Source organism: Oncorhynchus keta, chromosome 18, assembly GCF_023373465.1.
Source record: "Oncorhynchus keta strain PuntledgeMale-10-30-2019 chromosome 18, Oket_V2, whole genome shotgun sequence".
Lineage (NCBI taxonomy): Eukaryota > Metazoa > Chordata > Actinopteri > Salmoniformes > Salmonidae > Oncorhynchus > Oncorhynchus keta.
The window spans coordinates 15,961,201-15,977,118 of record NC_068438.1 but is presented as its reverse complement, the minus strand read 5'-3'; the positions used below and the strand labels follow the sequence as shown (position 1 = coordinate 15,977,118).

At 43.5% G+C, this 15,918-nt stretch overlaps 1 protein-coding gene across 3 annotated transcripts in view; it reads right to left on the bottom strand.

Annotated features, from left to right (window-relative positions):
* Positions 1–15,918, bottom strand: part of LOC118397346 (schwannomin-interacting protein 1) — a 396,234-nt gene that overhangs the window by 51,554 nt on the left and 328,762 nt on the right. The window contains exons 1-2 of one of the 3 annotated variants that reach the window (XM_052467487.1): positions 14,278–14,843; positions 6,705–7,535 (exon numbers count right to left, since the gene is read on the bottom strand). In XM_052467487.1, coding sequence (XP_052323447.1) covers positions 6,705–7,535; positions 14,278–14,283 — 837 coding nt within the window. In that variant the 5' untranslated portion in view covers positions 14,284–14,843. Of the gene's footprint in view, positions 1–6,704; positions 7,536–12,922; positions 13,069–14,277; positions 14,844–15,918 lie in introns of those variants that run through there. The other 2 variants (XM_052467486.1, XM_052467485.1) reach the window with 2 other exon arrangements.

Below are 15,918 nucleotides of genomic sequence, written 5' to 3'. Positions count from 1 at the left end.
GCTTGTGGTTCTATATATCCTCTATGACTGCTTGTGATTATATATATCCTCTATGACTGCTTGTGGTTCTATATATCCTCTATGACTGCTTGTGATTATATATATCCTCTATGACTGCTTGTGATTCTATATATCCTCTATGACTGCTTGTGATTATATATATCCTATATGACTGCTTGTGATTCTATATATCCTCTATGACTGCTTGTGGTTCTATATATCCTCTTTGACTGCTTGTGATTATATATATCCTCTATGACTGCTTGTGGTTCTATATATCCTCTATGACTGCTTGTGATTCTATATATCCTCTTTGACTGCTTGTGATTCTATATATCCTCTATGACTGCTTGTGGTTCTATATATCCTCTATGACTGCTTGTGATTCTATATATCCTCTTTGACTGCTTGTGATTATATATATCCTCTTTGACTGCTTGTGATTATATATATCCTCTTTGACTGCTTGTGATTATATATATCCTCTTTGACTGCTTGTGATTCTATATATCCTCTTTGACTGCTTGTGATTCTATATATCCTCTATGACTGCTTGTGATTCTATATATCCTCTTTGACTGCTTGTGATTCTATATATCCTCTTTGACTGCTTGTGATTCTATATATCCTCTATGACTGCTTGTGATTCTATATATCCTCTTTGACTGCTTGTGATTCTATATATCCTCTTTGACTGCTTGTGATTCTATATATCCTCTTTGACTGCTTGTGGTTCTATATATCCTCTATGACTGCTTGTGATTCTATATATCCTCTTTGACTGCTTGTGATTCTATATATCCTCTTTGACTGCTTGTGATTATATATATCCTCTATGACTGGTTGTGATTCTATATATCCTCTATGACTGCTTGTGATTATATATATCCTCTATGACTGCTTGTGATTATATATATCCTCTATGACTGCTTGTGATTATATATATCCTCTATGACTGCTTGTGGTTCTATATATCCTCTATGACTGCTTGTGATTATATATATCCTCTATGACTGCTTGTGATTCTATATATCCTCTTTGACTGCTTGTGGTTCTATATATCCTCTATGACTGCTTGTGATTATATATATCCTCTTTGACTGCTTGTGATTATATATATCCTCTTTGACTGCTTGTGATTCTATATATCCTCTATGACTGCTTGTGATTCTATATATCCTCTTTGACTGCTTGTGGTTCTATATATCCTCTATGACTGCTTGTGATTCTATATATCCTCTTTGACTGCTTGTGGTTCTATATATCCTCTATGACTGCTTGTGATTCTATATATCCTCTATGACTGGTTGCACTAGAAACTTCTTACCCTACAATCTTCTCCCCCGTCTCTCTCTCTCTCTATCTCTCTCTCTCTCTCTCTCTCTCTCAACATGGCACAGGGCTGACTTCAGTCTGAGGGTAGTGGTTAGTACTGGAGTGCTCAGGGCAGGGTTCAGACACAAAACAACTACCACATAATCACAGTTTCCAAGCAGAGAGAGAGAGAGATAGGAAGAGACAGAGAGGGACAAAAAGATGGCGAGAAGGCAAGCCCTTCACATCTCTCTCCCTTCTACTGCTCTATTCTCCACCACTACCTCTTCCCTTGCTTCAACACGCTATCTCTGTCACATACTTCAACACGCTACCTCTTCCCTTTCTTCAACACGCTATCTCTGTCACATACTTCAACACGCTATCTCTGTCACATACTTCAACATGCTATCTCCGTCACATACATCAACACGCTACCTCTGTCACATACTTCAACACGCTACCTCTTCCCTTTCTTCAACATGCTATCTCTGTCACATACTTCAACACGCTATCTCCGTCACATACTTCAACACGCTACCTCTTCCCTTGCTTCAACACGCTATCTCTGTCACATACTTCAACACGCTACCTCTTCCCTTGCTTCAACACGCTATCTCTGTCACATACTTCAACACGCTACCTCTTCCCTTGCTTCAACACGCTATCTCTGTCACATACTTCAACACGCTATCTCTGTCACATACTTCAACATGCTATCTCTGTCACATACATCAACACGCTACCTCTTCCCTTGCTTCAACATGCTATCTCTGTCACATACTTCAACACGCTACCTCTTCCCTTGCTTCAACACGCTACCTCTTCCCTTGCTTCAACACGCTATCTCTGTCACATACTTCAACACGCTACCTCTTCCCTGGCTTCAACACGCTATCTCTGTCACATACTTCAACACGCTACCTCTTCCCTTGCTTCAACACGCTATCTCTGTCACATACTTCAACACGCTATCTCTGTCACATACTTCGGTTTCCTCAGCCTGGTGAGCTTATCTAGGACAGCTTGTTCCACTCTTCCTCTGTTGATTCAGGCTGTGTTACTCCTGCATGCTGGTCGATAGCGACAGCTTGAAGAAAATGTCCCTGTAATGTTGTCTTTCCATTACTTTAGTCAGCCACAGGCAGCTGATCTAACAGGGTCAATGGTAAATGCTGGTGTGTGTTTTTTATTATCTCTCCTCTGATCCTGAGCTAAAACCTGATAGGGAAACACACTCATGCTGCCTGCCCTGCCAGAAACTTGTGTATCCGTGCATGTGGGTAGGTGTGTGCGGTGTGTTGTCAAGTCAATGTGCATTTAATTTTTAACACTCAACTGGATGTATTGGTACAAATGCGTGTGCATATTCATTTCCTTGGTGTGTGCTGATCTGAGATGGAGGTGAGTCCTGTGAGACATGTTGCTGCACGTGCAGAGACACAGACCGACAGAAACGCGTGTTCGCTGAGTGTTTGTATCTATGTGCTAGCCTCGTGCTGATACTTGCAATACATGCTGAGGGATTTAGCTCAAAGGCACATTCATTGGGAAATATGTACAAGTATGATTGTGTGTATGTGTGTGTCACACAAAACTGAAATTAGAACACACGCTGAGCCATGTTGCACAGAATACATTACATGTGTGTGCGTGCAGACTTGCATATTTGATGTACACTACCGGTCCAAAGTTTTAGAACACCTACTCATTCAAGGGTTTTTCTTTATTTGGAATATTTCTACATTGTAGGATAATAGTGAAGACATGTTATCCAGGCAAAGGGTGGCTATTTAAACAATCTCAAATATAAAATATATATGTTTTGTTTAACACTTTTTTGGTTACTACATGACTCCATATGTGTCATTTCATAGTGTTGATGTCTTCACTATTATTCTACAATGTAGAAAATAGTCCAAATGAAGAAAAAACGTTGAATCAGTAGGTATTCTAAAACGTTTGACCGGTAGTGTGTGTGTGTGTGTGTGTGTGTGTGTATATATTTATATAGCTTCAGGCTGAGCTCCTCCCTCCCTATCGCTCTGCTCCTATGTGAGTGATGGGAGGGGTGCTGCATGTCACAACATAGCTTCACTACTGAGCACACCGTCTACCCACAGGGTACGACTGGATCTGTGCGTGGGTCTGAATAAATGTATATCTTTTCTCAGACATGAGTGTCCTATAGGCCTTTACAAATGTAAATGTAGTGTTATATATAGATGTGTGTATCAAAGTATGAGGTAAATGATTTCACAGCCTCTGAAACACACAGGCCTTCTCTGAATCTTTCACCTCGGCCCTGGTTATGAAGGATAACGTTGTTGTTTTGGTTTGGGGTGAGCGGACGGGTAGGGGCCCCAGACCCCGCTAAGCCTTCATAATATAAGGGTCACCTCACCCCTCGACCTCCTCACCGCAAATTCTTTCTAACCAAGATCCAGAGGGAGATGTTAGAGAGTGGAAACCCTACCCCTGGTCTCCCGTAACTAAACACAGTGGTTCATAGTTCCAATAGTATAGAGTCACACAGAAACAGACCGACTGGCTCTGTGGTGTACGGGCAGCAGGCAGGCTGGCAGACTGATCGGTGGCCATACAGTAGCAGCACACAGCCAGTCCCATTAATCAACACTTCCTCTCCCAGCCAGCCGGCGAAACACTGTGGAGACGGTTGCCATGACAACGTCAGACCGGCTAGCAGGAAGAGGACACACCTAAGGGACCGGTGTGTGTGTGACTGGCCCAGGGTCTGGTCTTAATATCGTAGCTGAGGTTCATTACAATGAGCTAGCATATGTAGTTTTCGCAAACTGTAGATAACACACATCAAAATGCATATTGTCTATCTGCATGAACAATATGTACACCCTTACCTCCAGTCCTCCTAAAAGCCCAGCTCTTTTGGAGGATCTTCTGAGGTGTAAAACCACAGATGACCCCAAACCCATCCATGCTGGCCTCCCCCACCCCTCTCCCCCCTCCGTCTGGCTGGTGGTTCGTCTGAGTTGATGTCAAAAAATGTAACAACATGTTGGCAGCCCTCTCCCATCCCCTTTTTTCCACCAGACATTCCCTCTAATAAAGACATGCTGTCTTCCTCCTCTCACAGTATCCTGGATCTGTATCCTGGATCCAAATGACATTCCCGTGTTGGGAAATGGCAGAAGTGCTCCGGATGTTGAAATTCAAACAGGAAATGAGCTTGTTTTAGTCCAACCATCGTCTCCGCTCTGATATCTCTCCTCGGAGCTCAGTCAGGATTACACAGCTATTTTCTATTCCTATTCTACGCAGAGACATCTCAATTCCAAGGCTATACTAAGTCTAGGGAGAAGGTCTAGAAACTGTAGGTGTTATCAGTATGCCCTGTGTTACTAAACCTTATGCAAACCAAGTGTGTGTGTGTGTGTGTGTGTGTGTGTGTGTGTGTGTGTGTGTGTGTGTGTGTGTGTGTGTGTGTGTGTATATACTGTACATTTTGAACGGTCATCCAACTCTGAACTCCAAGTCAGGAACTCTGGTCTCTTTCTAGAGCAGTATATTGTCTATAAAAGTGGATCCTGATTGTATTTTCCATCCTTTTTAGACCACATAGGTCTAATAAATGAATAAATGATGGATGTGTAGTGGCTTTGCTGGCATGCATCTAAACAAATTGGTTGACTTTGCCCCGCCAAGATTTACATGCTAAAATCACCACTGACATCCACTACAATCCTCAAAGTACTCTGGCATTCTTACCCCTGCCTGGACCCTTATCCCAAAGAGAGAGAGAGAGTTAGGTGGAGTGAATGCAGACTTCTCCCATAGAAGGCCTCGACAATGAGCTGACCAGGTAATGAATATTGACGCAGGCGGATTACCCATACTGTAGATACAGCATGGTACTGGAGATACCATCTCTCACCCTTTCTTCCTCTCTGTACTCCCCCTCTCCCTCCCACATTCCAGACATGCCTTAGGGAGATAAAGAGGCCTCCAGGACGGTCACACAAAGACAGCAGCTATTGTCTGTTAGGACTGAGAGGAGAGGGCTGGGCTTTAGGATGCCAAAGAAGAGTGCTCTCTTCTCTCTCTCTCCCAGTGCTCTCCGGCTCTCAGACCCCACACACACACACACGCACGCACGCACACACACACATGCAACAGACAAATAGACAAACTCAAACACACACAAATTAAATAAGAGTAACTCAAAAGTGCTGACCTCAATAGGCAGCAAACAGTGTGTGGGTCAGATTTGACAAGATTCCAGCATACTTTATAACCACATCGCTCCAGCCCTCTTCACACCTACCCACAAGCTGACAATCAACCATAAAACATTCATCCGAAGGAACCTTCTATATGCCTGGTTGGCGTCATGTAAAAAATAACTCCAATATGCAGCCTGTCATCAGTGCCAGACCAGAATGGAGCCTGTGGATCTGAAATCCTGCAGCGGTGATCCTTAAGACACTGCAACAGCACCCTCTGCTGGGCGAAACACAAAATCACCAAAACAAATGATCCACCGAATAGGCATGTCTTGTTTCCTGCCACATCCTCATACCCACAGGCCGTAGACCAGGGGAGGACAACAGGGGCTTCAGGGTTTTATTTTGCTCCAGCCCAGATCTAACACACCTGATTAAACGTATCAACTAATCAGGGTCTTCAATTTAGCTGTGTTAGTGCTGGTCCCTCTCAGACTGGAGTTGCCCAGCCCGGCAGTGTTTCTCCATGCTCCTCCAGCAGCAGACTGGAAGCTGAGAAGGAGTCAGGAGTCAGGACTCCAGTCTGCAGCACATAGCTTAGTGCCACATTACCCCACTAATCTCTCCTTATCCCAGCATTCCCGCACGCACATAATATTCCATGTTCACCTGACACAGATAACTGTTGGATTACCACATGACGAAATCCTCAGGGATCACAGAGAAAGTAGGAAAACATGACAGTGAACATGTTCAACAACCCCCCCACACACAGCAGGGTGGGAGTCCTTTAGAACCTGGAGTCTGGAGATATATTGTGCCGTTGCAATTATTGCCCGTATAAATACCAGCTTTCTATTATCTGTGAAAACAACAATAGCACAGATCCAGTGACCCACAATCTCAGGCACCACTTCATACAATATGTGGCTTGATTTGTCCCACCATGACTGACATCCTCACAACTGACATGCTTCATCTTACACCATCCATCACTAAACAAGTCACGGAAATCGCACACAGGGACACATGCTTGCACACACACACACACACACACACACACACACACACACACACACACACACACACACACACACACACACACACACACACACACACACACACACACACACACACACACACACACACACACACACACACACACACACACGTAAAGACTCTACTCACTGAGGTGTAGGCGGTCTTTCCCAGGCTGTGGTTGTGATTGAGGTTCTGGTTCTCCTGCTCTCTGCTCTGCAACCCCGCCAGGTGTCTCTCCAGAGCTGCCCAGTCCATGGTGGGCAGGGACTCTTCCTCCACAATCTCCTCCTCTCTGTATCCCCCCATCCGTCCTCCTATTCCCCCTCCTCCACCACCCCCTCCTCCAATGCCACCTCTTCCCCGGCTGGAGCGCCTGTGGCTGGGTTTGGTGGCCCCCGTGCCCCTGGGTAGGGGCCTGGTAGGGGAGTGGGGCAGGATCAGGTTGCCATTCTGTTTCAGTTCCTCAGGCACGGCAGCAGCAAAGGTGGCTGTGTGTCCACTGTGAGCATGAAGAGGTGGAGGCTTCACATCCTGGAACTCCTCGGCCAGGCTGCGGCTGTTCACTGGCTTCCTGTAGCCTCCGCCAGGTGCCCCTATCCCCCCCACAACTCCACACTCCTCCTGGCCATGGGGCTGCTGGGAGCTGTAGTCGTCCCCGTACTCACTCTTCCACTCCTCGATCACCTTTTTCTTGTACTCCTGGTAGTCCTCATCCTCCTCATAGTCCTCATCCTCCAGGGTTGCCAGATCCAGGGAGGGAGAGGATTTGTAGTCCTCTTCTAAGGTTGCCAGTTCCAAAGATGGGGACGATTTGTAGTCATCTAGGGTTGCCAGTTCCAGGGATGGGGAGGACTTGTAGTCCTCCAGGCATGCCAGGTCTAAGGAGGGAGAACAGGGTGTCACCTTGTTGGAGTTAGACTCGGAGCTGGAGCGACTGGAGGCGTCGCTCCCCAAGTCCATGCCATCCTCCCGGTAGTCCTGCAACAGAGGGAGAAAGAGGGATGGAGAGAAAGGCGGGAGAGAGAAGGAATGGAGAAAAATATATCAAAATAGAAGTAAGAAAGAATGAGAGTTGGAAAGATAAATTATAATAGTGAGAGAAAGATAGAGGTTGAAAGAGAGAAAGGGAGGGGGGAGAGGAAGAGAAAGACACACAAACAGAGAATTTAGGGAAGTGTGCACACAGAGATTACTGTTGTGGTTTGAGACCAACAACCACAAAACACTTCCTGGTAGAATTTCCTTCCTCTACATTCATTTCCTTGGCACGGTTTCAGTCCCTCTCTGACGCACTCTCTCCTCTCTTCCCTGAGACAACCTCTCCTACCAGACTCACTCTACTTCTTCTGTTTATTCATATCTGAGGTCTGCATTGTGACAGCTGAACCAGAGAGAGAGAGAGAGAGAGAGAGAGAGAGAGAGAGAGAGAGAGAGAGAGAGAGAGAGACCTGCTGTTAGAGGGACTTGAACCAGAGAGAGAGGGAGATAGAGAGAGAGAGAGAGAGAGAGAGAGAGAGAGAGAGATCTGCTGTTAGAGGGACTTGAACCAGAGAGAGAGAGAGAGACCTGCTGTTAGAGGGACTTGAACCAGAGAGAGAGAGAGAGAGAGAGAGAGAGAGAGAGAGAGAGAGAGAGAGAGAGACCTGCTGTTAGAGGGACTTGAACCAGAGAGAGAGAGAGAGAGAGAGACCTGCTGTTAGAGGGACTTGAACCAGAGAGAGAGAGAGACCTGCTGTTAGAGGGACTTGAACCAGAGAGAGAGAGAGAGAGAGAGAGAGAGAGAGAGAGAGACTGCTGTTAGAGGGACTTGAACCAGAGAGGGACTTGAGAGAGACCTGCTGTTAGAGGGACTTGAACCAGAGAGAGAGAGAGAGAGAGAGACCTGCTGTTAGAGGGACTTGAACCAGAGAGAGAGAGACCTGCTGTTAGAGGGACTTGAACCAGAGAGAGAGAGACCTGCTGTTAGAGGGACTTGAACCAGAGAGAGAGAGAGAGAGAGAGACCTGCTGTTAGAGGGACTTGAACCAGAGAGAGAGAGAGAGAGAGAGAGAGAGACCTGCTGTTAGAGGGACTTGAACCAGAGAGAGAGAGAGAGACCTGCTGTTAGAGGGACTTGAACCAGAGAGAGAGAGAGCAGTGATTTATCCTATCATCACACATTACACACATCTTCTCAAAGATGCTGCCACAATGTATTAGCTTATCTGTGTCTTTGGCAAAGTCATCCCAACATTATTGGTCAGTGTGAGTATTACCAATCTCTTTCTCCAATAGTCCAAAGGTGAATGACACTGGCTGACATTGTGCCATGGCTCTATATATAGTATACATTGCAGTGGCTGTGGGTGACTTAAACAGATGAGTCCAGGGTGGCTGTCTGACCTTGACTGTCTGCAGTGTGAGGCCACAGTGTGTGTTGCTGTTGTTGTCCAGTGCCAGAGCAATCACTGTCTGATTGATTACCAATTTAATGAAAATGCCCGCCTTGTTTATGGGCCTCCACAAATCTCAGCGTGACCTGAACCTCTTTGAGTGTTTTCACCTAATTTTTTCATGGGCTGCATTAACATAGTGCCTGGCATCACATTAAAACGTTCATGAAAAACAAGCAGCAGGAACTTATTCAGAGTCACAACCGGAAAAACACATTGCTGCACATCCAACACACTAAGAGTTATTGATTGATGATGATTATTGTCCATCAAGAGGATTTTTTTTCTTGTTTCCAGTTAGTTTTGAAATACACCAAAGAATGGGATTCATAAGGTGTTGATTAAATGAGTGTAATACATTTGAATAGAATTTGCAAACCCTGACATTTAAAAACAAAATAATGTAACCACCAACATAGACAAACACCAGTAACACTTTTTTCCCCAACCACATTCGGGAAAGACGTATTTTAGAGGGGCACGTAAGCATGCCGAGCAGACACCCATACATTTCCAATCATTGCGCTAACGCTAGCTAGCATTGACTCGCGAAACTTCCTTTATACTGGACACAAGGAAATACAAAATGGTATCCACAAATTAATCTTAAATATCTGTTTATAAATATATAATAACAGTTATTATGCAGTTTAAATGCAGACCTGCATATGAAATGATACATGTAATCCGTTACACGTAAGGGATTAGAAAAGAAAACCTGATCAATGTAATCCGTTACATTAACAGCAAAAAAAATATTGTAATCAGATTACAGATACTTTTGAAAAACTAAATGAATACTTCGAGGATTACTTTAAATTCAGAAAGGATGTTTGCAAAAATTAATGTTGGGGAATCTTCTCTGTTTTCTCAATGACATTCAAATCAGCTTTGAAAAAAGGAGCAAATGTACATTTGTTCAATGTGAGCGAGTCTCACCATAAATCAAAGACAAATATGATGACACACCAAATGTGTTTGATGGATCGTGGGAAAAGAGCTGAAATAGTATTTTGTAGGCTACAGTCCAAGCAATGTCTTCCAATGGAGCGACTGCTGTCGGCATCCTAAGATTATCCGACTTGAATAAACGCTTGGCGGTAAGGATGACAGCAGTGGTGTAGTCTATGGCGATACGGATATCACTTATTATTGATATCTACAAAGCTCATTGATGTGAATCACACTGCTGCTCTCTCATTTAGCTATTTGCGCCGTACGGATTGTGGTTGTTGTGGACGGCTGTTCACAAATGTAAATGTGTATTTGAACCCAATAATGGTTTAATTAAAGAAGTTTAAACTGCCTATCAATCATTATTTTCGAAACCAGTGGACAACCACTGAAAAATGCGCTCTTGCAACAGCTACATAGTGCGGATCTCAGCCTGTGGAATAAGTTAGGCTTTAAAAAAAGGTGGAATCTGTAGTTGTTACATCCATTTTTGGATTTATATGTTTGGTGTCACTTAGACATTTCCTTGTTTTCCATGAAAACATACATGAAATTAGTTGCAAAATGAATAGGAAATATAGTCAAGACGTCGACAAGGTTATAAATAATGATTTTCAATTTAAATAATAATTGTGTCCTTCAAACTTTTCTTTTGTCAAAGAATCCTTAAATTTGCCGCAATTACAGCCATGCAGACATTTGGCATTCTAGTTGTTAATTTGTTGAGGTAATCTGAAGAGATTTCACCCTATGCTTCCAATTGGATTGGCTTGATGGGCACTTCTTACGTACCATACGGTCAAGCTGCTCCCACAACAGCTCAATAGGGTTGAGATCCGGTGACTGTGCTGGCCACTCCATTATAGACAGAATACCAGCTGACTGCTTCTTCCCTAAATAGTTATTGCATAGTTTAGAGCTGTGCTTTGGGTCATTGTCTTGTTGTTGGAGGAAATTGGCTCCAATTAAACGCCGTCCACAGGGTATGGCACGGTGTTGCAAAATGGAGTGATAGCCTTCCTTCTTCAAAATCCCCTTTACCCTGTACAAATCTCCCACTTTACCCCCACCAAAGCACCCCCAGACCATCACCATCATTTAATGAAGCTGCCAGTTGAGGACTTGTGAGGTGGCTGTTTCTCAAACTAGACAATCTAATGTACTTGTCCTCTTGCTCAGTTGTGCACCGGGGCCTCCCACTCCTCTTTCTATTCTGGTTAGAGCCAGTTTGTGCTGTTCTGTGAAGAGAGTAGTGCACAGCGTTGTACCAGGTATTCAGTTTCTTGGCAATTTCTCGCATGAAATAGCCTTAATTTCCCAGAACAAGAATAAACTGACGAGTTTCAGAAGAAAGTCCTTTGTTTCTGGCCATTTTGAGCCTGTAATCGAACCCACAAATGATGATGCTGCAGATACTCAACTAGTCTAAAGAAGGCCAGTTTTATTGATTCTTTAATCAGGACAACCGTTTTCAGCTGTGCTAACATAATTGCAAAAGGGTTTTCTAATGAACAATTAGCCTTTTAAAACTAGAAACTTGGATTAGCTAACACAACATGCCATTGGAACACAGGAGTGATGGTTGCTGATAATGGGCCTCTGTACACCTATGTAGATATTCCATAAAAAAATCTACTGTTTCCACTTACAATAGTCATTTACAACATTAACAATGTCTACACTGGATTTCTGATCAATTTTATGTTATTTTAATGGACAAAAAAATATATAAGCTAGTTTTTCTCCAATGTTTGTAAACATTGTAAATGTAAACAAACACTGTATAGCCTCATAACATGGTTAAAACAATCGTTTTAATATCATGGATGATCAGTCCTTGCATCCATAGCTTTGTCTATTCATCTGAGAGGTGTTACATTTATCCAGGCCCATCCCTCAGCTTTTTACCAACATATTTGTTAATTTGCCCCTTAAACAGCTGCATATTATCAAGATATCAAAGTGTCACCAACAAAAAGGTATACAATGAGACCTATAGCAAATGCAGCATATGGCATTACTTTCTCACATGTAAATAGCACTTTTCTGTAGTGTTCAAAGCATGCCATTCCATGAGCGCAGCATTTATTTTTCAACTTGAATCAATGAGCCCAATCAGTCCTCCATGACAACAAAATCATAAACCACAGAGTAGGGCTGGCTAGTCCTTAGACTTGGGCTCATACTCAGATAAAACAATTTGGCTAATCTATACTTGCATATTTCCAGGTCCTATTCTTGAAGATCAAGGGGTATAACATTTATTGGAATGACTAGAATCGTGATAGACTTTGGCCTTTAATGTAAAGATACAATTGAATCGTATTATTATTATACATAGTAGAAAGCGATGGGTTAGGAGAAGCCTACAAAACCAACTCATAAAGTAAAATGTAACATCCATATATGGACAGCTATATAAACTTTAACATTGATTTATCCGGGAATATTTTGTTCAATTGGTAACATACATTCTTGTCTTCTTCTAATGCCTCTGAAGGGGAAAGTCATCTAAAAGTAACGTAAAGTAATTATTTCATTTCTTCTCCCAGGCCCAGACAAACCAGTATAATCTGGAGGGGGGCAGGCTGGCAACAGTCGAGATGTTGGCAACAGCGGCTCACTGTAACTCGCACTCTCGCAAGATGGCAATGTTTCGTTACCTTGATGTTATATTATACATGTGGACTATTTTTATAAGGACAACATCTGAAAAGGGGGTTGACACACCGATTCATAGCTTGCACGTAGTGTCAATGTCGTAGTAGGCTAGTTGACGTCTAGGCGTGGGGTATAAACGCGCGTGCGTCCTGCACCTCCCCTCATATGTCCGAGTCCAGTCACGTTTATGATTATGATTCGAGATCAAAATGTTGTGTAGCCCACATGTGACATATCGCCTACATGAAGTCACGAATCCTTGCGCAGACTTTCAAAGAGTGTAGCGTTCGTTACAATTTGCTACAATGCAAACCTTACCAAAATGCTCATCAAAAACACCGGCTCTATCAGTGATCCATCCGGCCGATGTTATTCGAAATTCCTCCTGCCATTCCACGATTATTCAAGGACGATTTTATATTAGCCTACTCTGCACATTATAAATAAGAAGATGGATAAGGGATCATGGCGTCCTTACTTTAATCTCCAGCCATTGAAGTAGGCTACCACCGTAGCCTATAGTGGGGAAACGGTGGGAATCCGTTTTAAATCTCAACCTGCGAGTCCTTAAAAGGGCAACGGCTCCATTGGTGGAAAAGAGCGTAGCGTAGACTCTATAACTATTCTGAAAGAAAATGAAACGTCTCTAGCCCTATCAAACACGTCGGAATTAAAGTGACGCTTCCAGTTCCTGTATTATCATATTAAAACAATTTTGGGCTTCGGTTCATTTGAGTCCGTGTAAAATGTGTAGCCTTATTATTTTAAGAAGGCGAGAAATCCCGTCAGACAGCTGGGCGGGGGAGCGGTGGGGCCCGCTTTGGTTGATCCTCTCTGCGATTAACTTCGCAGCGGACACACTGGGTGGATTTGGCCACACAATACATGCAAATTGACAGCTGCGCGGAACCCCACCCCGCCAGCGATGCGAGCGTTTTGGGTTTAATTATTTTATTGGAGAGGACACTGGCCACAATAATAAACCCCTGTCATTTTTATGTAATTGTGAATAATCTACAACAACAATTTTGCACTTGCTTAGTAGGCTAAATGGGCATTACATTTAACACCCATGCCTCTTCTCCCCAAATCAGTGTCATTTAGGCTACCCAAAACACTGCTCTGTGCAATAGCCTGTGTTCAGCTAATGCCAATTAATACAAACCTTTAATGCAGGTAAATATCAACTTCATAAACAGATAGAGCGCACATAGCCGTATGCTGAGTCATTCATCCACAAATGATGTAATGTTCCTAAAAAAAGTCACGGGAGAAACCTCACTTCCCCCGGCAACAGCGGTGACAGAACCGCCCAATTTCACAACGCAGATGACAACGAACATAACGAGAGCACACTGACGACAGGGTTCCTATCAATAGACCACACTGCACTACATATGAATAACAAAGGTTTATCCCTCCATGGTAAGGCTGCTATAGGCTGTTGAATAAGACTATATCCGAAAATAAACCAGCCCAGGCACACACTGTACTAATGATAGCCTACTAACCTGCAAACGCCCTATAGTAAAAATGTCTGAATGACAGAAAACAGCCTATTTAAATACATTTATTTTGACCGATGACCTATAGAAGACATGAAAGAAGGTAACGCAAATAGCCCAGCCTATGGGTTGCTTAGTCATAACAACAAACGCATCACCAATACTTACTGTCATTTTCTCTGTAAAATGTCTTGTCTCAAGACATCTTAAAGTCAATAGCAGACAACAATTGGATCTTTATTTGTCAGTATAACTCAGTAGTTGGTGAGGATATTATCCGCTACCCGGAGATATTACAGAAAGCCGGTAGATTGTTGAGAACGTATGCCAGTCCAGTCATTGCTCTGTGTGTATCCGCCGCGGAACTCGAGCACTCCCGAGGCTGGGTAAAAAAAAACACGCGTTAAAAAAATCTAAAATAGATGCGTTAAAAAAATCCCCGATTTTGCCAGCGCTCTGTTCGCCGCTCTTCTCTTCTCGCCCGGTACAGATGTCAAACGTCGCTTCTACCGTTCAGTGCATGCACACACAGGCTCACACAATGATTGGCGAGAGAATGTGAATGTGTATCTCCCTCTGCGCGTTTTTATCGTCCGCACAAATCAGCCTCACACATACTGTATCTCTGCTTTCCAGTGTACTCGACTAAACGCTCACACACATGCAAAGAAGCTCTCTGCCACAGCGGCGTCTCAACTTCCCAGCGCTCTATCGCAGCAAGCTGCTCTGAGAACAAACTGATGACAGAACAACAGCCCTGCCTTCTGCACTCACTGACCTTGCGAATTGTATATTGAGGTAAAATGATAGAATGAGAGAGAGAGAGAGAGAGAGAGAGAGAGAGAGAGAGAGAGAGAGAGAGAGAGAGAGAGAGAGAGAGAGGAAGAGAGAAAGTGAGAGAGATAAAAAAAGAGCCCAACACTATATCTAGTTGAATAATTCAATATGATCTGGTGTTCTGAGTAGGTTTTGAACAGTTTCTGTTATTATGTGACTGCATAAGCTATAAGCACCCTTGGACATCTCAACGAATCTGCTGTCATATCCTTTGTAGTTGAGATCACTTTACTTTTCACAAGTGATTGAAGGCTTGTTAGTGCTATGTTGATGATCAAACATATAAATCAAGTCTTCTGGGCAGAGAGTCTGTTTTGTTACCAAGCTCTGTTTAGTCTCAGTCTTTTGCCAGACTGCCATGCAGTAGGGTGGCACTGGGCAGCACTGTCCACACAGTTCACAGTGTGTGTCTCAAATCACACCTTATTCCACATAGTGCACTACTCTTGGCTAGAGACCTCCGACATCTCATTCTCCATCTCACTTTTGGCCAAGGCCTATTCTGCATATAGTGCACTACTATCCAAAAGTAGTGCAGAATACCCACTGGACAAAAACTGGTTGAATCAAAAAAGAATCCAAGTAATTTCAACCCCCCAAATCTATGTGATTATGTTGAATCAATGTGGGAAACTAACTGGATTTGCAAAAAGTTCTCAACGTAAGGGTATTTCATCTTTTTTTCGCCGAACGTTTAACCTAAATCAAATGACATTGTGAAATGTTTTGTTGAGTTCACGTTGAGTTCACTTAAGTTGACAACTCAGTATACTTTTTAAACATATATTTTTATTCAAGTTTTACCAAATGTACATCAATGTAAATACAAAGATTTTACCATATCCCTCCCTCCCTCCCTCCCTCCCTCCCTCCCTCCCTCCCTCCCTCCCTCCCTCCCTCCCTCCCTCCCTCCCTCCCTCCCTCCCTCCCTCCCTCCCTCCCTCCCTCCCTCCCTCCCTCCCTCCCTCCCTC